This window comes from Pipistrellus kuhlii, unplaced genomic scaffold, assembly GCF_014108245.1.
Source record: "Pipistrellus kuhlii isolate mPipKuh1 unplaced genomic scaffold, mPipKuh1.p scaffold_m20_p_7, whole genome shotgun sequence".
Classification (NCBI taxonomy): domain Eukaryota; kingdom Metazoa; phylum Chordata; class Mammalia; order Chiroptera; family Vespertilionidae; genus Pipistrellus; species Pipistrellus kuhlii.
The window spans coordinates 34,891,820-34,917,292 of record NW_023425573.1 but is presented as its reverse complement, the minus strand read 5'-3'; the positions used below and the strand labels follow the sequence as shown (position 1 = coordinate 34,917,292).

The 25,473-nt window shown below is 41.0% G+C and overlaps 1 protein-coding gene across 1 annotated transcript in view; it reads right to left on the bottom strand.

Annotated features, from left to right (window-relative positions):
- The window catches only part of PDE11A (phosphodiesterase 11A), a 265,912-nt gene that overhangs the window by 63,325 nt on the left and 177,114 nt on the right, over positions 1-25,473 (bottom strand). The window contains exons 12-14 of the mRNA XM_045575416.1: positions 15,348-15,494; positions 14,984-15,091; positions 2,750-2,859 (exon numbers count right to left, since the gene is read on the bottom strand). Coding sequence (XP_045431372.1) covers positions 2,750-2,859; positions 14,984-15,091; positions 15,348-15,494 — 365 coding nt within the window. The remainder of the gene's footprint in view (positions 1-2,749; positions 2,860-14,983; positions 15,092-15,347; positions 15,495-25,473) is intronic.

Genomic DNA, 25,473 nt, shown 5'->3' with positions numbered 1-25,473 from the left:
GGAATAGAACCCTGGGTAGTGCTTGGAGGGAAAAGGAGAAGATGGGCATCCCAGCTAGGAATACTGGGGAGCAGGGGGAAGTGAACTAGTTGGACCCTATTGAGCACTTCAAGTTGCCCCTTAGGTCTGGAGCATAGATGTGTGGGGGTAGGTGGGGTGGAAGGAGTGTGTGCTGGGCTAGAAATGGACAGGTTGAAAGGGGCTTTGAAGGGTTACACTAAGGAATTTGAACACTATCACCAGGAGGAGGCTGGTGAATGTTACGCAGGAGAGTAGGCTGAGCTTTGAGAACTATTGTACTAAGATTATTCTGGAGTACCAAGGCAAGAAGTCTGGAGGAGATAGTTGGGCTGGTTGTTGTAGCAACTCAGGAGAGATAGAGAAGCAGTAGTGACTTAAGAAGACAGAGATGTTGACTTTAGGGGTACTAAGGAGGGAATCTGGATGGCTTGTGGATTTCTGGTGGTGCTATTCACTGAGACAGAGAAAAGAAACCAGTATAATCAGAAAGACTGAGATTGAGGTGAGTGTGAGATTTCAATAGGAGGTGCCCCTCAAGTGGTTGGAATCAGTGTCTGGAGAGAAGAAGAGAATTATGGATCTAAGATCTGGGTTTAGGGCTGATCAGCAGATGGGTGAAGGCCTGCATGAAGGATCATGTAGAGCAGGAGAGAAACAGGAGAGGACATCAGGAGTGCTGGCTGGAACAGGAGGAAACAGGCCTTGAAGCACACTGAGAAGAAAGGCTAGAAAGGTAGTTGAAATCCTTTGTCTGGGAGGCAAGGGAAGAGAACATTCTAGGAAGAAGGGAGCAAAAAATGGGTCTCATGGCAAGAAGGGTCAAGAAAGAAGGACAATAAGAGTGTCCAGCAGCTCTGGGAAAAGGGGCCATTGATGGCATTACTGGGGGCAGTTCCCATTGTGAGATGAAACTGATTGCCCTGTGGGAGGGCAGGCATTGGGGAAGTGAAGATAATGGACTCTCCAAGAAGACTGACTGGAAAGGAAGAGAAATAGAGCAGATGCTAAAGGGAGAAGCAGGAATAGAGGTGGACTTTTTCAAGAAGGGGGGCCGGGGGGATTTTCATATTAATAGGATGCTGAGAGCTAGTAGGAAAGAGAAGGGAGATACAGGGCAGAGAGAGAGGAAGATTAATGGAGCAAGGTCTCAGAGGAGCGAGCAAGGAAGGGATCCAAAGCCGAGGTGGAAGGATTAGCGTCAGACAAGAGGACAGACAGCATTTTCACTGAGATAGGAGGTCAGGAGGAAAGGATGGGGCCAGACAGATAAGTTTGTACATGGCAGGGGAGAAAATTGAGGGAGTTCTCGATTGATGGCCTCAATTTTCTTGGTGAAGGAGGAGGCAAGGTGATCTGCTGAGGGGATCAGGGGAGGTGGTCTACCGGAGATGGTTTAGAAAAGGAGAGTGTTTATTATATAGACCTTCTGAGAGCAATGGGGATACAGAATCTGGGGAATACTGAGCATCTAGTAATGCCAGTTGGGAGGTATATTTGGTGTATCTCAAACTCCCACAACTATGACATTTTCTACTAAAGCCTTTAAAAGTGTAGGCAGAGTCACATGAAATTGAATTGCTAGATTGAACGGGGGCTGAGTTTTTGCAGAGTGGATGTCACAGAAAGTTCCAAATGTCAAGAAACTACAGGATATTAAGAAGGCAGGGTTGAAGTGATGGGCTATAAGACCCAGGATGAATAGAGAAGGGCACACAGTCAAAATCCATTTGCTAGATCAGGAGCAAATGTCAGTGGCCAGGATCCCAAGGTATCAACAGGTAAGCATTTTGAGGAACAGAAAGGGATGTGGTCTGTTGACGTTTCAGATTATGAGGGTACACCTGCCAGGGAACTTTGAAATCGGTCATCTGAAAGTTAATTATACCACTTTCTTGACATCTCCATCCCCAAACTTTTCTCTCCAGCCTCTGAACTCACATAGCATTTTGTCTGCAGATAGGCAGTAAGAACATTAAAACTGGAGCCTCAATATAAGACTCGGGAGATGTGGGTTTGGGCCTTATTTCCAGCACCCATATTCTATGGCCTTGGCCACTGTGTGAGCCACAAAGCCACAGCTATCTTGACCAGTCCAAGATGCTTAAGGACAGATTATTCTGTCCAGTGCACATTATGTGCCTTCACATGCCCAGTATGGATGCAATCTCTCTGTTTGTTTCCTACCTTTCTGTTGGAGAAGCAGGGGCCTTATTCCTCTAGCATTGCTTTTCTCCCTGCAGTTTATATGCTATCCAACTTAAAAACAAAAAACAAACAAACACACACACAAAAAACCCAAACCACCTGGAAGGGGTTTTACTGGGGAAAGAAGAGCTATTTTGCCTCATAAAATTTAAAAATTCTTAAGTCCAATTTTCTTTTAATAGTCTTAAGATCAGATTTTAGTGTAGCAAGTCCAAAAGGCTTACAAATGCCATGGAAACAAATATTCTGGAGGAAAAAACAGGCCCTTTAAGATCTGCTTTGTTATCTGACTGAGCTCAAGGGAGACAGACCAAATCAACAAGCATGACATGAAGGGCAAATTTGCAATTAAAAGAAGAATAGGGAATTATAAAGATGGATGGGCCCCTTGGCATACCAGCCCAAGCCTGCGTGGCCTCGGCCTCAGATACCAGAAATTAATGCCTTACTCTTTAGCGCCGGTCACCTTTGGCTCTGCACAGAAAGGCACATGCATTAAAATAACAACAATTAGAACACTTACTTAGCTTGGAAGGCATTGTTGGTTCCCCTGTGGTCGAGGTCATGACACAGGCATCCCACAATCACCGCGAGAATTTCCACCTCGGTCAGAATCTCTTGAAACCCTGCCGTCTGGGAAGAAGAGAAAATGGCAACAGTCACTGCCCAGGGCAGGAAGGATGGATAAGGTTCGTCTGCCCAGCAATAATCAGCTCTGTTTTCATACTCACATCAGTTAAGGAAATGATTAACTGCCACCCCCCTCAGACGGCAGTGAGTTGGGTGGCCACTTGCACAGCCCTGATCCCACAGTGATGGATTAGCTCCCTGTCAAGCTGCCCCATGCTGGCCTGCAAGAACAAAGTTCAGACCGTTGTGTGCCCCTTTTGGAGAAGAGGCTGCACTATCCAGATACAGCGACGGTTTGACAAAGGCCCGGAGCAAACTGTGTTTTGTGATTCTACATTTCAATGATGAGCATCTCGCGGCAGGGGAGAGGGGGGCTGTGAATTTAGAACTGAATGTTATATCCACCAGATGCCAATCAAATGGAAACCTGCAAAAGAAAACGCTCCCACCCCTTAATATTAAAAGAAGCAACTTAGAAGTTTTGAAATGGTTACATGATGATATTCTAGATGTTACTCTGTAAGTGCCTTCATTCATATTAGCTTGGCAGACAGATTATATTCATACAGATAATAAGGCAGTGCATGTCATGATTAGGCAACCAGATTGAGGATCAGATGGAGTATCGTTGGAATTCTTTATTATCCTCTGCAGCTTGCTTGTGGAGAACATAGGTGTGGTGTGATTTCCTCAGTACAAGATTCTTATTTATAAGTTTCTTAATAATTTTCTCTTCACTATTGTTTTCTGTCCTGTTTGACTGGAACTCCAATTGGTTGGACACTGGACTTCTTGTATTGATTTCCTTGTTTTGTCTTTTTTATTTTTCCCATTGCCCACCTTGACTTTTTCTCTCTTACTTTCTATGAGTAATAATATTTTTCATCTAGAAGCATTCTTTTGGTCTCTGTTCCTATTCTAATAGCATTCTATTCTTCTCTCCTGGATGCATTATCATCTTTTATTTTTTTGAGGTTATTAATTATTTCTCTGAAATTCTCTCTGCTCCCTGATTGCCTGTTTCCACTGAGCTCTTTTTCTCTGTGTTTAGTGGTTTCCTCAAGTGCCTGGTGGTTCACACACATGAGTAAAGCATGCAGAGCTCACCACACACCAGTGTGAGAGGAGGGGTCTGCAGATTGCTGGGCCCCTATCAGGGGGCAAGCAGATGGGCAGCTGGCTTTTGGCTGAGATCCCCATGTGTCCATCTCTAAGTTCATTTCCTCTGGACTTTTCAATCTCTTGTTTGGAAATGGCACAAACACAGGTTTGGCATTCTGAGAAAAGAGAAGGTAGCTTTTCACCTTTGAGGATATAGACTTTCACTTAATTTTCTTATTTTCAGGGTGCATCTCACCCCAACTTTTCTGTTGCTGGTGTCCCCACATCTAGGGTTCAGTTTCTCCAGCAAATGCTCTGGTTTCCTGAATAGGTGAGGGAAGAGGAGTCCTCTGACTACATGGAGAAGAGATGGGGACTTTCATCACCCTCACATCCCATTTCTGTGGTATCTGATACCTTCAGTTCCTGAGCTCTGGTAGCTCCTGGGGGCTGTTGTTTCTCATGTGTACCCCTTCCTCTACCCACTCACCTTGAAGGCACCTGGGTTGGACTTTCCTCTTCTCTGCTAAGCTATGAACCACCCTCCCTCTATTTTCTCCCTTCATTTATTAAGGTTCCATGACAGGTGGAATTTATGTTTGTTTCTTCTCCCTGTTATTTGGGGGTGATTTTTGAAAGGAAAATGGGACATGAATATCTTATCTGTCATCTTGAATCTGTAAGTCAGTTTAGTTGGGTTTAGATCTAGCTAATACTAAGTAAAACCTGAAAGGCTACCAAGTATGAAATATTATTCATGATACTTCTCACAAAGGTGAGAAGCTACACAGAAACTGTTGCTGTAAACAATTAAATGGCACAGAAATTTAGAAATATTTTACCTTTGAAAATGCTATTGATTAGAACTAGCTGATGCATTAAAACAGTAAGAATAGGGATGGGGTAGTTAAACTAAAATAATTTGACTAGAAATTTAGGGAAAAGTTAAGTTAAACATCATCAAATAGATTCAATATTAAAATCCAAAATTATTTTTAAGCTATCGGTTATCACCCATTATATAATGTGAAGGAATATATTTTACTCTAATGTTCTCCTATGAAGAACATCTTCCTTCCCACCCTTGTCCCTTCCTGAAATCCAGCATCAAGTTCTCAAACAATTTGTATTATGGATACTTTTGAGAATTTGATGAGAGCCATGGATTCTCTTCCTAGAAAGTATTCTATGATTTTGTAGTGTTCGAAGACCATGGAACCCACCTCTGGATGATCCTCAGAACAAAGAAACCCTGAGAAACAGCACACACCCAGTTATACAAAACATATTTGCCTCTCTCAACCGTGATACCTGAGTTACTGAAGCAGCACCTATCTCTTGACTGTGATTTAGAGCTGCCTGGTAAATGGTTTCTGAGAGTCGTCAGGCCTAAAAAAGTGTCCACCTGCCGCTAAGTGTCTGTCTGCTCCTCCTCCCCCCTCATCCATCTTCTTTCTAGTCCTATTCCTTCCTACCTACACTTACATTGAGGAGAAAAATAAACCGCCTGCTAAAGACAATATAAATACTTTCAAAAAGAGAACAGAATAAAACAAAATAAAAGAATAAATAAAACAGAAACATTCTCATAGTTACATGGAACAAACGGATGGTTTCCAGATGGGAGGAGGGTTGAGGCTGGGTGAAAAGGGTGAAGAGATTAAGAAGTACAACCTGGAAGTCACAAAGTAGTCACGGGGATGTAAAGTACAGCAGAGGGAATATAGTCGATAATATTGTAATAAATATGTTGGGTGCTAGATGGGTACTAGACTTATTGGGGATCGCTTTGTAAGCCATATAAATGTCTAACTGTTTAGGCGTAGTATGCTGTACACCCAAAACTAATAGAACGTTGAATGTCTGCTGTAATTAAAACATTACAAAATATTTAAAAGATATAAAATTTATAGCGGTGGGGCAGCAGGAAATTTGAATGCATTTATTCTATGCTAGACTCTATTTTAGTCTTTTATTTTAAAATAATATACCTTTTTATTTTAATCCGTCTTCTCACCTGTGTTCCCTCATGGCCCATTAACAGAGATATAAAGCAGTGAATACAATATACCTAGGTAAAGAGACATTCAAGACATTCAAGCCTGCAAACAAGGTACCTAATTCCCAAATCACCCTCTCCGGAGAAGTCTGTGAGTACCCTCTGAGAAGGCCTCCAACAGTCTTCTGTTTGGTTAAAATGTTAGCTGGGATTGCCCCCACCCCCCCCCTCTTCCTCCAGCCACTTCAGCACACACCCACTGAAACTCCAAAGGACCCGAACAGTAAGATCGTTTCACAGGGTCCCCTGGGCTACCCAGTGTTTTCCCAGCATTTGGCCAACATAAAATTTGAACCAGATAGAAAGTGACCTATTTAAAACTTGATCCTGTACTACTCTAGTGAACAGGAATATCATGGCCAGAGAAAAATATGAGAGAGACACATTGATTGGTTGCTTCCTGCACTCGCCCTGACCAGGGCTGGGGATCGAGCCTGCAACCAAGGTACATTCCCTTGACTGGAATCAAACCCACGGCCCTACAGTCCTCTGGCTCTAACCCCTGAGCAAAACTGGCTAAGGCACATGATAGTGTTTGTAGCACCTTTCTTCTCCCTTCAGCCTTTTCTTTCTTCTGCAGAAAAGAGTACAGCTCAGACAATTCCTAGGGGTTTGAAGAACATGGTTTCTCAAGGAAGAGCCTCTAGATGAATCTGTGTACCATGTCCCTAATCTGTCATCATGTCTCAACCACTCTATAGACAACTTCAAGTTGGAAGTGTGAGCTTAGGGCTGAAAGGCAGCATTTCCATTTAATTTCTGGTATTCCTTAAGTTCTAACATGCAATATTGCAGGTCACTGTCTAGGGCCTTTGTTTGGTATATTATTTTTTAAAATATATTTTATTGATTTTGTACAGAGAGGAAGGGAGAGAGATAGAGAGTTAGAAATATCGATGAGAGAGAATCATCGATCAGCTGCCTCTTGCACACCCCCCACTGGGGACATGCCCGCAACCAAGGTACATGCCCTTGACCGGAATCGAACCCGGGACCCTTCAATCCCCAAGCCGACGCTCTATCCATTGAGCCAAACCAGTCTCGGCTGTTTGGTATATTATTAAAATTAAATTTACTTTAGCCAAAGAGTGCTCTTTGAGGGTTTCATGTAAATGCCACATACGAAGTGCTGGCGTCTTCTAACAAATGCCCCAAATGGCAATGTTGATGGCTGGCCCTGCTCTGCTAGACCGTCCTTCACATGAGGTGTCTGTCAGTGAAAGTTCTATTAAAAGCCGGCCTTCAATCACTAACCCAGTTGTGAGTGGATCAGAGTGGTGAGAGCATTGTTAAGACACACATTTGGGCTCCACGGACATTTACAGCTGGCCCAGCATGCTTCTTTTTAGGATTCTATTTTGTTGGCTTCAGGGTGAAATAGCCACCTCTCAACATGCAAATCCTAGGGCAGGCTGGTGGCTATCAGTCTATTCAATATGCTCCAAAGCAATGATTTTAGGCAGAGGACTTGATCAAGTTTAAGGTGGAAGCAGATTGCAATTGCTTACCAAGAGTGCTTACAAATAAATTGATGCTGCTTGACACTATAGCCTATCTTCTTTGCCAACCAGAGATGGTGTGTGATGAAAGCACAAGGGAGACAAGAGCAGGTGTTCCCAACCACATTCCTATCCCGTGAATAAAACCCTCTGCACAGACTGCAGCATCTAGGTTGAATGGTCATGCCCCCTTGATGTTTGCAGTGATGTTTATCTGCCAGTATCTAGACCTGCTAACCTAAAAAATAGGTCCTGCTATTTCATTTTGTGGCCCAAAGACCAGAACCTTTCCAGGTGTTAGGGGACCACCATCCAGCACCATGTTTACATGTCTCCTTCACCAGCGGATACTATGCAATACAGAGCAGTTGTACTTTGCCCAATTATCCACAGGAGTGGGATAGTTTTGTCAAATTTTCTTTTCTTTCTATAGTCAAATCTTGATTTTATATTTATTAAATATTGATGGAAGTCTACAATGATCCTTTTCTTACTAAGCTCAGAGTTGGAAGGACACTTAAATACTTTGTTTTACAACCAGAACCTTCTCAAGGCACTCACTACCAAATCATAAAACCTAAGTTATACTTTGGATATATCTTGTGTCTCAAATCATATTGCAAATACTTGCCCATATAAACATCAGAATGGCAAGGCTGCAAAACTTAATGATGTGTCAGGTATAATTATATGTGTTGAGTAAATGATGCTGGAATTAAAAAAATTGCATTGATTTTTAATCAGGTTTTTTTTTTTTTTTAGTTATTTTTAAACCATTTCCATGACTTAATTTTTAAGCTATTAGTTACTACTATAATAACTTTTTAAAAATTATTCATTTTGGAAAGTCGAAAGCATACACAAAATAGAATCTGATAATGAACCTCCATGTATTCATTACCTAACTTCAATAGGAATCCATGTTTAGCCAGTCTTGTTTCATCTGTATTTTCACATGCATCGTTTTGTTTGTTTGTTTGCTGGAGTATTTCAAAGCAAACCTTTGGCATCTATCAATATGCTTTATTTCATTCTCAAGAAGTTCTGATGGGGTTAAATAAAAACCATTTAATATATCTCTCCTCTTATATTTTGATAAAAGGTGCAAAAAGATATACAAGTGGTATAAGGAAAATTTCAGGATAAATATCTTAACAAGATGTAAAAAAACAGGCTTCTACTTCAATTTAGATTATTAATACAATAAACACAGATCGATGTATGTAGCACACCTACTGTATTTCAAAAAGAAACCAAAAAAAAAAAAAATGCATAGTTGATCCTAAGGACTTAACTTTCAACACTAAGAATATATGTACTGTATGATTTTTTTTGAGAACAAAGATGGCATATTTTGTTCATGTTTAGAAATATGGTTTATATTTTATGATAAATTACTAGTGAATTGGATATGTAGTCTAACCTGTGGTTGGTGAGGACAGAAGATGAAGCAGATTGCGTGGTCAGCATTAACGGTGCCGAGAGGCGGCCCCCTCTCAGAGACACTGAAGTTGAAGAAAATGAGACCTTTCTAGCCTTCCCCAAATTCTCACTAGCCATCCTTCAGCCAAAATTAAACATGAAACTCTTAAAAAATTAAAACTTTTTAAAGCTCCCAGCTGGACACCCTCAGGTGCCAGGTTTCAGCCCCAAGAAAGTGCCACGACTGAGCCATAAACCGTGGAAACGGAGGCCGTGATAAACGACCCCGGCTCTGCTGCGCGTCTCCCTGACCTGGAGGATCCGGCTGGCGTCATAAAACACCAGGTGACAGATTAAGCAGTTTACCAACACCATAAAAATCTCAAGAATAAATTCACTTTAATCAAACATGCTATATTGTAACGAGGCAGCCCCAGTCCCCAAACCACATACATTTCCTTACAAGCCCACGTCCGTGAGTAAGAGCTTAGCCTTTTCCCCAAACGCCGGGCATGGCTATGTTCGTACGGTTTTACAATTTACATGTCCTAAGAAAAATACTCAGCCCTGGCTGACGGTGCGGGAGAATTTATTTTCACTAGAAAGGGAATGACCCATAACTCATGAATGGCAGCGCTTAAAGTGAGTTATGGAGGTTACTTTCTTGTGTGAGGAAATGGATTGGATTATCCTTCTGCCCAATCGTATGTTTGGTTATTAGCACACCAGGTTCTTCATTATGTGTGGCTTTGCCTTTTTTCTTTTTATAAAATAAATGTGGATAAAGGAGTTTCAGCTAGAAGAAGCATGGAGTGCTTGATTGGAGCTCTGATTATGTGGCCAGAGAGAATAAAAATAGAATCCTTCTTGTAAGATGAAGAGGCAAGAGTCTTAAGTATAATTTAAACAATGTATTCAAATAGATTAGCTCCATGGTTAATTTATAATGCCCTGTGCTGATATTCTGCAAAAACATTAAAAATCACTCCTTTGTAAAATTAGAAATTTGCCATTTTGGAAATTATACTGGAAATCAATCTTTCCTACACGAAGATTAAAGAATTGATTTTTCTAACATACAGATTTTATTGTATTATTAGTAGGGAAATGCAATGTAAAATGATGTTTGATGATTATAAATGTGACTGTTGTTTTTTTTTTTTACTTTATTACAGTCTGTTACAGAACCAAACTTACAGCTCTTTTTGTACTTTTCAATGTTATAATCTAAAAGCAATTCTTTTTTTCTGTTGAAATTAGAATTCTGGTTATTGATAAAAAATATTTCAGTTTAAGAGTCAACTGGTTCTCTTCTTCTTGGGGAAAAAGAGTTCCTATTGTGTTTTTGAGATCTTTCAGAAGAAATTTGCCACCTCAAAAATCAAGGGCTTCCCTGAAGACAGCAGACGGCAAGCAGCAGACAGTGCACTCCCCTCAAGCTGGCGAATAGGACCGATTTTCCCCGTCTGCTCTCTAGTTTGAATTATCAATAAAACGGCTTGGCTTACCTGTGAAAATAACCTTGTTGACAGCACCAATATGGACTGAACCATGCCACCTCCACGTTTAAGATTTAGGAAGCCCCCAGGAAATGTCAGGGGTGTCAGTGTGTTTGCCGTGATAGTTGGTCATTATTAGTGTTTAACTGCAATTCCCCACCAGCGCCACGCGGCTAGCACCACCATAAATTTTAATGTGATCATGTGCTCTTCTCTTTTCATATTCAGTGAATTCTGCAAGATCATAATATTCTGTATGAACCCTCGCTGAACCTCAGTGTAATGGGATGAAAGAACAAGATTTCTAGCAGTGATAGTTGTTCATCATTTTATAGGTGTTTTTTTGGGGGGGGGGGGGCGGAAAACTGGACACTGAACAACACGGTTCCTTGAATAATATTACCACAAACTAAGTCCACGCATTCAATGCATCTTTGTTGAGTCCTCCAGGATGCAGGGCACGGCCCAAAGTGCTAATGACTACATTTATGGGATAGTAAAGAACACTGACTCTTAAGGAAACCTCCCCGCCCCCGACTCTGGAAAACCTGTCAACACTCGTACATCATTTATAAAACCAAAAACTGTCTCTGCAACCTTGGCTCCACTGCATGCCTGCTATTTTGCAAAGTCCAAACAAAAGCATGGCTGTTTCCTTTATCTGGTCTCCACTGTGACTATAAGAAGTGTGTTTGTCACCTTTCATTATGCATGTGCTCGATGGAATCTCTATTCTACATGCCTCTATACATAGAGAATTTGTATAATTATTCTTCACCTGCAGGTTTTTATTCCTAGTCTTAATCATAAATTATGAATGGCACTATATACTCTGTTTATCTGAGGAATTAAAAATATTTGGAAAATTTTCAGCTATTTAAATATCTCTTTAGAAGCAAAGAATAATGCTGAAGCTTTCATTTAAAAAATCTGGAATCCAGAGGCATGGAATAAGTCATTAACAAGGTTTCCGGTGAATTAAATTTCCACCGTTTTATATAAAATTGCCTCTCCCACAAAGAAGTTTGTTCTTTTTTTTTTTTTTTTTTTTAATTTCTAAAGGAACAAAAGTGCTCTGTTACCTAAACATAAGGTGGAACACTTTTGCAGAACATAATTCTCCCAGTCAATAGTTTATTCTCTGTGTTTGAAGTGATTTTGGGGTTAAAGGTTAGGAAACCGGTGCACATATTTATCATTTGCTTGTGCTGTTGTACATAGTGTCATAATTTGCTCAGAAATGACACACAGCTATGAATTTTCCCTTTGCCAGAGACAATGGGCTTAAAAAACACAGCCATGGATGTAAGGTCACAGGGAGAATGCCTTATTATTCCTGCTAACAACTCGGAAAGAAAGGGGGCAGATTTCTTCTGATGGGAGGGGCCCTTTTGTACACCTTGGCTTTGTTGGTGTCTTTTTTAAAACAAAAAAAGGGGTCGGGGTGGAGTGTACCTCGGTGTCTCCTGGACTCTAAGAAGCACTTTCAAGGAAGGTTGGTAAGGTGTGGCGTGCCCCTCCTTCCCCCCACTCCGCACTCCTCCCCCACTTTCCTGCCAACTGGCTGGGAAACTTTGCCTTGGAGCTCCATCTAGAGGAAAATTTAGCTCACATACACCATGTTTCTTGGCTTTGTGACTCAGATGGAATCCAAAACAGTAGTTGGATTTCCCTCCCAGATTAAGAGAGATTTTGGCTCTATCGTAACACATAGATACAGAATAAGATATAACTAGAATGTAAATAGAATCACTTATGAGAACAAAACAGCGAACGACTCTAATATTCTACAGGAGTGTCCTTTCATGGGAAAAAGTAGGTTATCATTTTGCCATAGACCAAGGTCATATTCCAGAAATTAGGATTGATGAATGAATTAAATAAACTTTTTTCTTCAGTGATCAAGTAACATTTGGTAATTCTAGAATGATTTCATCAGTTAAAAATTCTAATGAACTAAATTGTCCATGGTCATGATGGAGAAGATATTGCTTGTGTTAGGAACAAACCAAAGCTGACATTTTCAACCTATTGTTACTCTTAATCAAGTTCAGCAAAATTTAATGAGCAGAAAATAATATTTTTTACAGATGTAGTCACTCCTTTCAATTCCAGGGAGAAAAAAATAATATTGACCAACATGTTCTTTCCAAAGTCATGTTTTTATTTTGTAATACCCATCCCCTCGACCACAAGAGAACTTTAATAGCAAACTCCTTCAGTTTGTCTAGCATTAATACAAAAACAAAACCCAAATCTTCTCAAACAGTGATACTCCTCAAGATTGCTGAGCAGACTTTCAAAAATAACTACCCGTATTTTTCGGCGTATAAGACAACCCCCTAATTTTACAGTTAAAACATAGGTGTAGGCCTATATTCGCTGTATAAGACTACCCCCCACTTCAAAGAAAAGACTTACTTTGCCATCAAGATCTGCAGGTAATTTTTGTGCAATTTTGGTCTTTTGCCCCCGATTTTCGGTTGACTTTTTTTTGTTTCAAAAGTCGTCTCATACGCCAGAAAATACGGTATACCCTTGAAATATTCTGTCAGTGTGAGTACCACCATTGTGGTAACGTAGTTTGAGAGTTCTGCTTTCTCCAATTTCTTGAAAAGGATCAAGATTGTCTATTTTATGGAATATTTACTCGACAATTGGGTATGCATTTCCTTTTACTCCTAAGTGTCACCCTGATCCTACCACTCTTGCCAGCTTCCCCATCCCAACTACTTTAAGGCTTGTCATGAAAGTCTGCTTCTACCTTTGACATCTCTCACTCACAATGTCATAGCCAGCCATTCCTTTCCCTTGCTTGATAAGGTTCCTGTTTCCTTATTTTGAGAATTTGCTATAAATCCATAGGTTCTCCAAAGGAACATGTTAATAATTTATTTATTGAATGTCCTCTCTATGTGCCAGACATATGAATTCTGCACCCAGAAAATTATTCCTTGTCCACTGAGATCTGATATGAAAAAGCAAAGTGAAAGTGGTTATCATTATTATTTTTGAGCGACATTGGCACTTGAGCAATTAAGACTCATAGTTCAAAGCATCTTTCTTCCTCACGTGACAGGCTGACTGCTTTTCATGGTGTAAGTTACAGAGGATGGGACCAGTCCACTTTTTCCAAGCTGGTCTTCTTGTTCCTTACGCAGTTGAGGATCCAAAAACAAGTCCTTGAGTGTACAAGTGAAGACATTTTGGTCCCATCTTCCTGTGCTTTCGGCACATTTGAGGTCGTTAACCCAACATGCATTTCATGGAAACCTACCATGTGCATGACAGAGTGCAAGGTGCTGGTGAGGATCTCAATAAACAGGTGCTGAGCCAATAAGTGAAAGGTATTGAAAGAACAAGAAATTATCTCTTCAGCCTCAAGAAGCCTACTCTGTAGGAGTACAGGAGGCTGTAACTTAAAACACATGGCAGACAGAGCTCAGAGCAGGATTGTTGGCGGATGCTTGGGGAGAAAAGGGAAGATTTCGTGGAGAAAACTGGCATCAGATCAATGCCTCAAAGGATGAGTACAATTTGAATTGGCAGAGAATTTCATGAAGAAACAGAATAATCTTTGCTCATTCGGACTGAAGGGAAATGTATCTCGTTTGGAGTTCCCTGTTTTGGATTTAAGTTTTAATCTGGGTGCAGAGATGTAAGGTATTGAGATTTCTGTTATGTGAATCCAAAACTCATGTTCTCTTTTCGTTTTATATACTAAACATGTTCACACATGCATACACATGTGTATGTATACAAAGGAATGATATATAACACTGAGGCCAAAGAAATCAATAAATTTAAGCCAGGAAACATTTTATTACATGATAGCTTACCAGTCTAAGTTGAAAATCAAGCCAAGACAAGCCTTATTTCTTGCCAGCAAATGGAGATGAATAGAGAATTTTGTTTCAATCTTTGCCACAAACATTTGCTTTTAGATTAAATTCCAGGGCTTACTTCTGGCAAGCTGCCCTAGTTTTCTCCATAAAGAAAGACTGCCCACCATGACTGGGTTACAGCCCTTGGGACAGAGATTTCAAGCCTAGTGCATCCCTACCCCCTGAGAACATCCACTCCCTCTCCTTCCTCCCTGGGCTTCCCTTGGCCTCCCTGGCCATTCTCCCAGATCGGCCTTCTCAGGATTTCCGTGTCCCCATGGGTAATGGCCACACATCCCTACTCTGGCTTTCCACCAGCCAGTCTTATCCAGTAATCTCTTTGTTACTCATCCTTGTATCCTTTGCAAAAAGATTACTTGGTAAATCCAAGCATTTCTTTTGTAAATAGAACCAGATTCCTAAGATAAAACATTGAAAAGCCTCAAGTATTCATTCCAAGACTACGCCTGCTTCAAACGTCAGTGGTGCCACGGTGTAAGAGCTCAGACACTGTCGTGAAACATGCCCTCCCATAAGCAGGCAGATGAACTCCATGCAAAATAAATCGCATGGCAATGTGTCACAGACACGGAAACGTGAAGGAGAAGGCCTGGAGGCCCACACAAATGACAGATGACTTTCACCGTCACTGAACACACTTACGGTCAACATAGCAAACATCAGCTGGCACACGTTGAAGGCGTGTCTCCAGTTGTGGTACAGAACCATTCGGTAATTCTTCCTCACTGTTAAAAGCCACCGGCACAGGGTCTGAAACGGGGAGGGAGAGGTGGTGTCAGGCAGTTGTATGTGTATCTGGCAGACCATTACCAAAACGATGCCTCGGAGTCATCTTGTTCGATTCAGACCCCTCACAAATATCTCATGTAACTTTTTCAGTGATTTTATGAAGTGTACAGGGGAAAGTAGTACCATCCCCAGTTTGCATTTGGGAAACCGGAGGCTCAGAGTGGCTGCCATGGTGTTCCACGTGCCCTCTGGACTCACCCAGGACAGAACGCCTTACCTCATAGTCGATTTTAAATTTCTGAACCATCCCCAGCTCCATGAACATCCGAAGGGCAGCCGTGATCATGGCATCAACGTCGAGAGAAAAGTCATCAAAATGTATGTCATCGATGGCAAGTTCTGATACCAAAGGGATGTTGGCTGCCTACGAAAGCAAGACACATAAGTCAAGGCAAGTTCACCAGCTTTTCCAAGCCCCTCATCTTGCCCTCCTCTCCTGCTTATCTGACAGGCCACATAAATCAGGCCTGACCTGCACTTACACCCTGATGCAGCTAAACTCTGAGCTGGAAATGTCTTTTGTTTCTGAACTGCAAATGCCCCAAGCAAATGAAAGGGGGAGGGTAAAAAAGGAAACTAATCTGAAGAAAAAATATACACGCTGGAGCTCGTCTGCAGAATTTAGAATACAAAGCTGTCTCGTTTGCTGAAACCACAGCCATACAATATATTCTGATGCATATTACAGAGCAGAAAATGCAAGAAACATCTGGGCAGCCAGCAGCTGTGAATTTTAATTGCTGCCATTCAGGAGAAGGACACGGGGATACACTGCGCTGCCTTGTTTTATGTAGCTTTACGTCCTGTAGCTGTGCACGTGCTCTTTGTTACACGCATTGTGTTTATATAAGGATGGAGAGGATCAGAGAGCACCTCTCTGGTGCAGAAAAGTGTTTTCTTAACACAACAAATACTTGCAGGGGTAGTATAGGCATATGCTTCATTGAAAGAATGAATTTGCAAGATTGTTTAGCTTCATTATCTCTAAACCATTTGATAATGTTAACATAATTACAATTGTGATTATACAAAGTCGTCCCTTTGTGTCTAAGGAGAATTTGTCCCAGGAGCCCCATAGATACCAAAGTCCACGGATGCTCAAGTCCCTTATGTAAAATGGCATAGTATTTGCATATAACTTACATACGTCCTCCATATACTTTAAAGCATGTCTAGATGACTTACAATACCTAATACAACGCAAATGGTATGTAAATACTTGTTATGTTGCTTAGGAGAGAATGACAAGAAAAAGCTTTGTACATGTGAAGTTCAGACAAAACCCAAAATCATCCTAGGCCTAACTACAAGTCAGCAACTATATAACATTTTTGTTCCAATAGTTTCCATCTGGCCTTGGTTTAGCCCTCAGATGTGAAACCCCTGGATATGGAGGGCCAGCTGTGTTCATTGTTTTCAAAACACTCATGTTAGGCAGCTGTCATTCAATTGTCCCACACAAATTTAAAGGTGGGGGGAAAAATCTTTCTTCCTAAAAATATGGGTTTACCATATTTTTTGGGCCCGACTTGGTAAGGGAATAATTTTTGCGTTTTCAGATTATCAGGGACCATTCTGCTTCCATATTTTTAATCTATTCCCTGGGTCAAAAGTAGGTTTACTGTTGTGAGTAAGCAAAACACAGAGTCCAGTCTTATATTATTATTAATTATTATATTTCTTCTATACTAATAACTGTATACCTACTTTTGCACCACCCTGTAATAATATAATAACTTTGTTTAGAGAAATATTCAGGGTTATATTATCACAGCTATGTAAAAGATAGTCATAGATAAGTCATTAAATTGACTATAATTATTTTTTCTTTCCCTGACAGCATTTTGTGTTTAGTTTTCTATACACTTACCATTAATTCAACCCCCTAAACTCTCCACAATTATCTAAGACTCATCTGAAAATAAAATTTGATAGCATCTTAATTTTGTTTCCTGGATACAATATCTTCTCTTACCTCTCTGATGGTAAGATAATTCTACTTGACATTTTCTTCTTCCTTCAGAACTCAGAGTTCCTGCAATCTGTCCTGGTGGGCTTCTATGCCTGATACCTGGCATTTGCCTCAGGGTGTTCCTCCCCCATATTTCCAGGAGCGTCTCCATTTCTCTTTTATTTCTATATCCGACATCTTTCTCTTTTCCTTGTTACTCTCCTCATTACAGTGAGACATCTCCCAACAGTTTCCCAAGAGAAACTGTGTGGTAGGAAGATGTGTGTGTCTGATTGTTTTCATATTACGTTCACAATTGATTGATAATTTGTCTAGCTATAGATCTCTAGGTTGGAAATAATTCCATTAGAACTTAGAAGGCACTCCTGTTCCAGCTTTAGATGTTACTTTTGTTCAGAGTCCCAATCCTTTGAAAATGACTCCCGCTCCTGGGTCATTTTTGTAGGCTTTTCTCTTTTGGCTTCCAAAGTTCTGAAATGTCATGAAAATGTGTCTAGGTGTGAGTTTATTTTCATTAACATTCCTAGGTACTTTTGAACCCTTTAATCTGGAAAGTCAAGTCCTTTAATTCCAGTAAAAAAAAGTAAAATACTCTCTTTAATGAATCCAAAAAATCTTTCCCTTCTTATTTTTTAGGAATTCCTTTTATTTAATCTTTAGCCTGATTTTATTTCCTCTTTGGCTGGCTCTTCTTTTGGTGTCCATATACTTCTTTTTAATTGTTTAAAAATAGCATCCTATTCCTGGCTGGTGTGGCTCAGCTGGTTGGGTGTTGTCCTATGTACTAAAGGATTGCTGGTTCAATTCCCAGTCAAGCACTTGCCAAAGTTTTGGTTTAATCTCCAGTTGGGGGCGTTCAGGAGGCAGTCGATTGATGTTTCACTCTCACAAAGATGTTTTTCTCTCTCTCCCTCTCCCTTCCTCTCCCTCTCTCAAAATCAATTTTTAAAAATATTTTTAAAATAGTATCCTAATTTTGTTTCATGGATCAATATCTTCTCTTGCCTCTCTGAGGATAATAATGATAATCCTAATTGACATTTTCTTCTCCCTTCATTTGTTACTTTACTCAATTCACTTAGTTTTTTTTTAATATATTTTATTATTATATGTAAAATATATGTATAGCTATAGATCTCTAGGCTGGAAATAATTCCATTAGAACTTAGAAGGCACTAAGGGAGGAAGGGAGAGAGATAGAGAGCTAAAAACATCGATGACAAAGAAACATCGACCAGCTGCCTCTTGCACACCCCCTTACCGGGGATGTGCCCGCAACCAATGTACATGCCCTTGGCCGGAATCGAACCTGGGACCTTTCAGAGCGCAAACCGACGCTCTACCACTGAGCCAAACCGGTTCGGCCATTCACTTAGTTTTAATTGTGGTAAAGAACACAAAACATAAATATATTCTTTTAATAATTTTTAAGTGTACAGAGCAGTATTGTTAATTATCTGCACATTTTTGCACGATAGATATCTAGAACTTTCCATCTTGTATGACTGAAACTCTGTATCCAACGAACAAATCCTCATCCTACTTTTCACTCAGCATAATGTGTTCAAGGCTCACCCAAGTTGTACCAGGTGACAGTATTCTTTTGTGTATAAGGTTGAATAAATATCCCATTGTATGTATACTATTAAACCACATTTCTGTATCAACTCATCTGTGGAGCAGAGGCTGTAAAGGCACTAGAGGCTTTCCCTGGCGGAGTGGTAATCTTTGTTTTTCCGCTCCTGTTTAAGCAGGGCTCAAAAAGCTTCCATTAGAGAGTCTGGGGGCTTCTCTGTAAAGGAATCTGGTCAACTGTTTCCATGGGGAAACCACCAAATGTTAGTATCTTTGGGACTTTGCTCTTTGGCTATTCAGATTCCCCAGGGAAGCATCTTTTGGCTGAGCCGGTGGGGAAGGGGCATGGAGGAGGAGCCGCAGCACTGGTCAATAATTCTTCATCCACCCCCTGCACTCCCACCTCAGGTTTTGCACTGGGGTCCCCCTAACTCGAGGTCCCACTGTTATATCCTCTTTGGAGGGTGAGCCTCCAGTCTTATGGTGTGGAGGAATGAGACAAAGAATCTAGAGGTCAAAGTGCTTCTTAGATTCTCTGTTTATCTGTTTATGGCCCCACCTTTATCCCTTCTTCCAAATCAGCCAATTCCCGAGCTACTTGGGGGCAAGAGTCTGTGATATAAATCTGTTTGCCTCTCAGCTTTCCCCATTGCCAGCTTATGTTGTTTTTCTTGGTTTTGCTAAGTTATTTGACACTTGTCCATTCTTTTGTTTTTGAGAATTTATGCCTTAAAAAATATCCCGGCCTTTGCCGGTTTGGCTCAGTGGATAGAGTGTGGCCTGAGTTTCAAAGGGTCCCGGGTTTGATTCATACCTCGTTTTGCAGGCTTCTCCCCAGCCCGGGGCCCTGGTAGGGCATTTGCAGGAGGCAATTAATCGATGTGGCTCTCTCACATCGATATTTCTGTCTCTCTCTCTCTCTCTCTCTCTCTCTCTCTCTCTCTCTCTCTCAATCAATATCCTTGGGTGAGGATTAAAACATAAATAAATAAAAATTAAAAATATCTCTTTATTGTTGTTTTAATGTGGTTGGTTACAGAACACAATAAAGTTAGTGTGTTTACCATCTTTACCTAAAAATCATGGAAATTATCTCTCTTGAATGTCTTAAATAAGAGCTTAGAGAATTCAGAGGTAAGCCAGCCTTTGGTTTGTAGTCCCTTTGCCTGTCTGTGCCTAGGCCTGACTGACCATGTAGAACTTTCTCTTGTTCTGCACCTGTGTGGTCACTCATCAACCCTGACCTTGCTTCTTGGGCTGTGATAATCTTAGAGGCAGGTGCCATGTTTCCTTCCCTCAGGAAAGCTCTAGAATGACTTTCTGTCTTCATCACACATTTCAGGCTGTGCCATGGACTTAGAATGATCTGTGATTGCTTTAATTTGTTCAAATTCAAACTCAAATACAACTGGAAACCCATGTTCCAAGATGGTAAAAGCCAAGCCCCCAAAGACACAGGTGGCTGGCCTCTCAAGAGCCTGGCAAAGGAGGTCTAGCAGAAATAGCAGTGGAGACGGCATTGCGTCTCCCAGGTGGCCCTGTCCTGTAGATTATTAATAGTGTGTTTCCTGTTGCCATTATAAATCCTCTATTCTGCAAAGGCACTAAATTCACTTAATTATCTTAAAAATTAAAGAATATAGGCATTTTTTCATTATGAAATGTTAATGGAAAGGAAATAAGAACATTAAGTTGAAAAATGTAAGATGACCTCTGGTTCACTAGACCCACTCTTACTGACCTTGTCTTTTTCTCCCTAATAGGTTGATTGATCCACAGTTAAATCATACCAGTCCATAGATCACCCTGAGCCCTGTCGTAAACCCTCACTGGCACTTGTAGATGCAAAGAAAGTCCCAAGCTTTTCAGGAATGACCGTTTTCAGCTATTTTGAGACATACGGACAGTTTTCATCCACTTTCTGAAATTCAAGAGCAGTTTCTGGAGAAAACTATGAAGAATAAAGAGTAGTATGTGTTCTGAGGAAAGTTTAGGCTGCAAAAAATTCGGGGAAAGCCTTCTGTTGTCAGATTTCCTTGTTATGGACACACCCGTCCACTATCTATTCTGATAAGCAGTGGGATTGTATCTTTCAAACCTATAATTATTCTAGCCATAGGATATTGACAAAACAAATCAAAGTCAACTTCTTCAAGTGTCAGTCTTCGACTTCTAAATATTTATAAGGCACCATATCCCTAAATCAAAGAGGACTGCTACAATCCAAAATAACTACTGAATTAATAGCCAGGAAATAACATTTGGACAAAAGAACCATTTACTTTATTGCAGCGATAAATGAAAACACAGAATTATGAGACTGGGAGCTAATTTGAATAATGTTTCAGAATTAAGACTCTAAGCAGTCTGGGAGTACCTGGTATCCTTTGACCATTCCTTTTTTGTTTGGGCCTTAATAGGCAAGTGGTTATCAAAGTGAGTCATAGAACTGCCTCCTCTAAAATTGAAAAGGTAGCTTTACAAAGAGGCTGTAAAATGTTAAAATGTAATCCTGGATCCGTTGACACACGAATATTACATTTTGTATGCTCAAAAAAAAAGGGGGGGGGGGAAGAAACAATGAAGTGGGCAGTGGTCCAGCCCTAGTAATTCATAGGGGAACGAACTTGTTGCCAAGCCAGCCCACTCACTCACCCCCCTGAACAAAGTGGGGGACTTTAGGATTCTCGGATTAAAGACGACAGAAGACCAGGCTGTGATGATTAGGAAGGAACTGTAAAGTCCTTCTTTTTGCCAGCGCTGTTAAGCACTTACCATATGCAGGCACTGTTCTTGCACTTTCTATATTTATTAACTCGTTTGGTCTTCACTAGGGCCCTAAGAGGTAAGGAATACTTTTAATCCTATGTTATAGAGGAGGCAACTTGTTCAAATTTGTTCAGTTGCGATCGGCAGAGGTGAATTTGAACCTGGGGAGGCTGGATCTAGAGCCTGACTCTGAACCGCTGTGTGCCTGAGGGCTCTCCATTCCTATACCACACAAACGACCTTGGCGCACCATAGACAGTGCTTGGGACTCAGAGCCAAATGGACTAGCCCGTGAATCCATTTCCATAATGAGCAGCCTAGATCCGAGGGGACAATATTTTGGTCCTTACTTATATGAATCCATTTAGGGAAACCTCCAAACTCGAAAGTGACTATAGAATAAGCCCTATATAAGTGAATATAGAATAGCTTTGTTTTGATTAGAGCAAACACAGAATTAGCTCAATCCTCCCAAGACCATCCTGCAAAAACAGCTTGTCCTCAGAGGGAGCAGAGGCAGACCTCAGGCAGAGCACTCCTGGACTCTGACACCACCGTGACCCAGGCAAGGAGCCTGGTAAAGTAAGGCAAACAGACATAATCTCAACATGGGCTGAATGGTTGAGTCAGGCTGGGGGAAGATCTACAGTCCCAAGTGAGCTCTCGTTCCTGCCTGCCTGAAATATCATCACCATTAGAGTTCCGTCAATATAGGTCAGAGACATCTTCCCTATTAAAATGGAAATACCTTTGATGCAATGGGGTGGAAAGAAAGGCTCATAAAGCAGAACAGAAAATGAGAATAATTCCTTAATGAATGAAACAGTAATTTAATCATTGTTTCAACTACTAGACAGTAAACTATGATAGGAGAAAGAAGGTGAGGGAATTTTTGCACCAGCAAGAGGTGAGGTTAGGACATCAGTCCCCAGTAGTTGGTCCTGCACTTGATTAACAAAGAGCTAAAGACTAAGGAACAGCATACTCCCTGTTTCTGAAGTGTGAAATTACAGGTTTATGAAAAAATTGCCAGTGATAAGAATTCACAGGGACAAGCGCACACTGGTACAGAACCATGACACCTAAGGCACAGCGGGCAGCAAGGGGCATGGAGCCTGGAGGCCTGTGAAGTCGTAGAGAACCACAATGTTGGAGGATCAAAGGAAACTTGAAGCTCAATGTCCCCTCTTCATGGTTTCGGCGAAAGTCCGACTGCCCCTGCCCTGTGTGCTGATATGATGGGTCCCAAAGCCCCATCACAAAGTTCCACACCCATGAGGGGAGCACAGCCAGGCAGCAGCAAAGCTGCATGTTGGATTAGGATTAGCTAATGGCAACAATGGGCCACCCTGGGGGTCAATAGGAGGGTACGGAGCCACTGACCAGGGTGTGGTTTTGTCTGGGTTTCTTATTCACCTCAGGGGCTTTGTCCGATGTTCCTTTCCCCTGGTTCCGTATCTTGAGCCCCATCTTTTGGGGTTAGGAGTGCAATCTGTCACCATGGACAAATGTGGCTGGCCACCCAATCATCACTTTCTAGGGAGCTAGTGAGAAGAGATATTTCAATATTCATGCCTCCAATAGAAACTATTTCTCATCCTGTTTTGGAGAAAAATAGTCTCAACTTTCCAAGTTTTTCTTGGTTTCTCTCTGCAGCAAGATAAATAGGAATTTATATGTTTTTACTGATAGATACAGGAAGTATTTGTATTGGTTTATGGCCATATGAAGCATTATTCAAATGTTTCCATTCTTAGAGCTGAATGAAGCAATCGCCTTTAGTGAAGAAGCAATCTCTCAGATGAGGCCGGGGGTCATGGCCCATTCCTCAGCCACAGTTCCCTGTCTTGAATCACACCTAGACTTATTCTCAAATGGATAAAAGTGTCCCCAAAAACACACTCACACATTATCCATGCCCACAATATCTTGACCACACACACACACACACACACACACACACACACACATTTATTTTTAATTTGCTTTTTTTACTTCTATCAGATATCTTATTAGTCCTTTCTGTCTTGCCTTTCTAGCAGATTGTCCTCAACACTGACCAACATTTTAATTTTACTCTGACTCTGTATTGGTCATGTATGTTTGACTATTTGACTTAAGCTGAATACGCTGGGTAGAAAAAAATATATTTTGAATGAGAATTATAAATTTAGAAAGCCCCATTTAAGAGTTAGTGAAAACTTACACTTATTAATTAACATTGTTAAGTGTATTCATAAATTTAACAACATTAATAATTTTCATTTAAACAATTAAGAACTTGACCATGCTTAGACAGATTGGCTCTTCCTGTTGGTGCTGAGGAGACCATGCATTAGAAGAATGCTTTTCTCCCTGTTGTGCATTACTGAGATGTATGATGTACCAGGCATCATACAAAGCACTTTAATGATCTCATTTAATACTCCAATAGATAATGCTCCATTATCAGAACCAATCTATCCCCCAGCACGGATGAGGAAACGAGGTTAAGAACATAAGTAACGTGCTCAAGGTCATGTAACTAGAAAACTGCTGAATCTGCCTCCTGCCCCTTATGTTTATAACTTCTACCCTGTGTTATCTTTACAGCCATTTGATGTCCTCTTAGTTTAGATTCACTGTGGCTCTGCCGCGGCATTATTAAATCCAGGTGTTCTTGTCCATGCAGTATTTATTTATTTTCCTACTTATCTTTGTAAGTCTGTATCTCATCATTTTTAAGTTCCTTAAGGAAAGGAATAACTTTCTCCAATGTCAGCGATTATTAGTTGAAAATTATTTCTTAGCTAGTAACTTCATAAATGTGGGTTGGTGGTATTCTAAGTGCATCATATGTGAAGCCAAACAGATGTGCCTTTGAATCTGAGTGTTGCCACTTGCCAAAACTGTGGCTCTGGGCATCTATTTCCTCTTCTGTAAAAGGAATATGACAATAACCATTTATCATTGTCATTAAAATCATTAAGTGACATAAAATACATAGCCCGGTGCTAGGCTCCTACTAGGCCCTCAATATACTATGGCAGTATTATTAATTTGCTAGGCTGCCGTAATAAAATATCACAGACTGGGTGGCTGAAGCTACAGAAATTTGTTTCCTCACAGTTCTGATCCTCACAGATCAAGATATTGGCGTGTTTGGTTTTGCCTGTGCCTCTCTCCTTGGCTTGCAGATGGCTGCCTGCTAGCTGTGTCCTCATATGGCCTTTCCTCTGTGTGGGCATCCCTGGTGCCCTTCCTCTTCTTACAGGATCAACAGTCGTTTGGGGTCAGGGCCTCGCTCTTAGGATCCCATTCAGCCGTAATTACTTCCCTCAAGGCCTCATCTCTAATACAGTCACATTCTAAGGCACTGGGGTTGGGTTTCTACATAGGAATTTTGTGGGGACATAATTCCCCTCATTACAGATGATTATCATTATTGCAGACTTACTGAATACTGCATTTCCAGAAATCCGAAACAAATAATTGATGGCAGACTCAAGAATGGTGGTCCCCTTCAAAAGTATCCTTATTGCAATTTTATTTAAGTCCTTCCTCTTCCTGGTTCCTTAGAGAAGGCAATCTGGAAAGGCTCTCTTCCCATATTTTGTCCCATATTCCTTTTGGAAAGAAATATATTCAGTGCTGGGATCGGAAGATACATTGGGGTGAAGCATGATTCGTCAAGCTCAGGCTAAATGTTTTGTTTTTTTTTAAAGGATGAGGGGTGGTAGAGGGCTGTCGGGTGGGTAGGGGAGGAGTAGGGGTGGTGGCTGTTCTGCCAAGAAAAGCGATCCTCTCATGAAGAGCTGGCAGTTGAGTCAGTCTGTCTTCAGCCTAATGTCTTATTGAACAAGCCCTACTACCTGTGTTCCTGTTGTTGTACTTCCCTTGGAAAATTACTGCATAGCTCTGCTGTGAGAAAAGGCCCAGGAAAGATGTCTCTTTCCCAGAGCCCCAGCATGCCAACTGCAATGTGTCTCACCCCAGGGCTCAGCAGAACTGGGTCTGCGAGGCTCTGTTCTTATCGCCTAGTGACGCA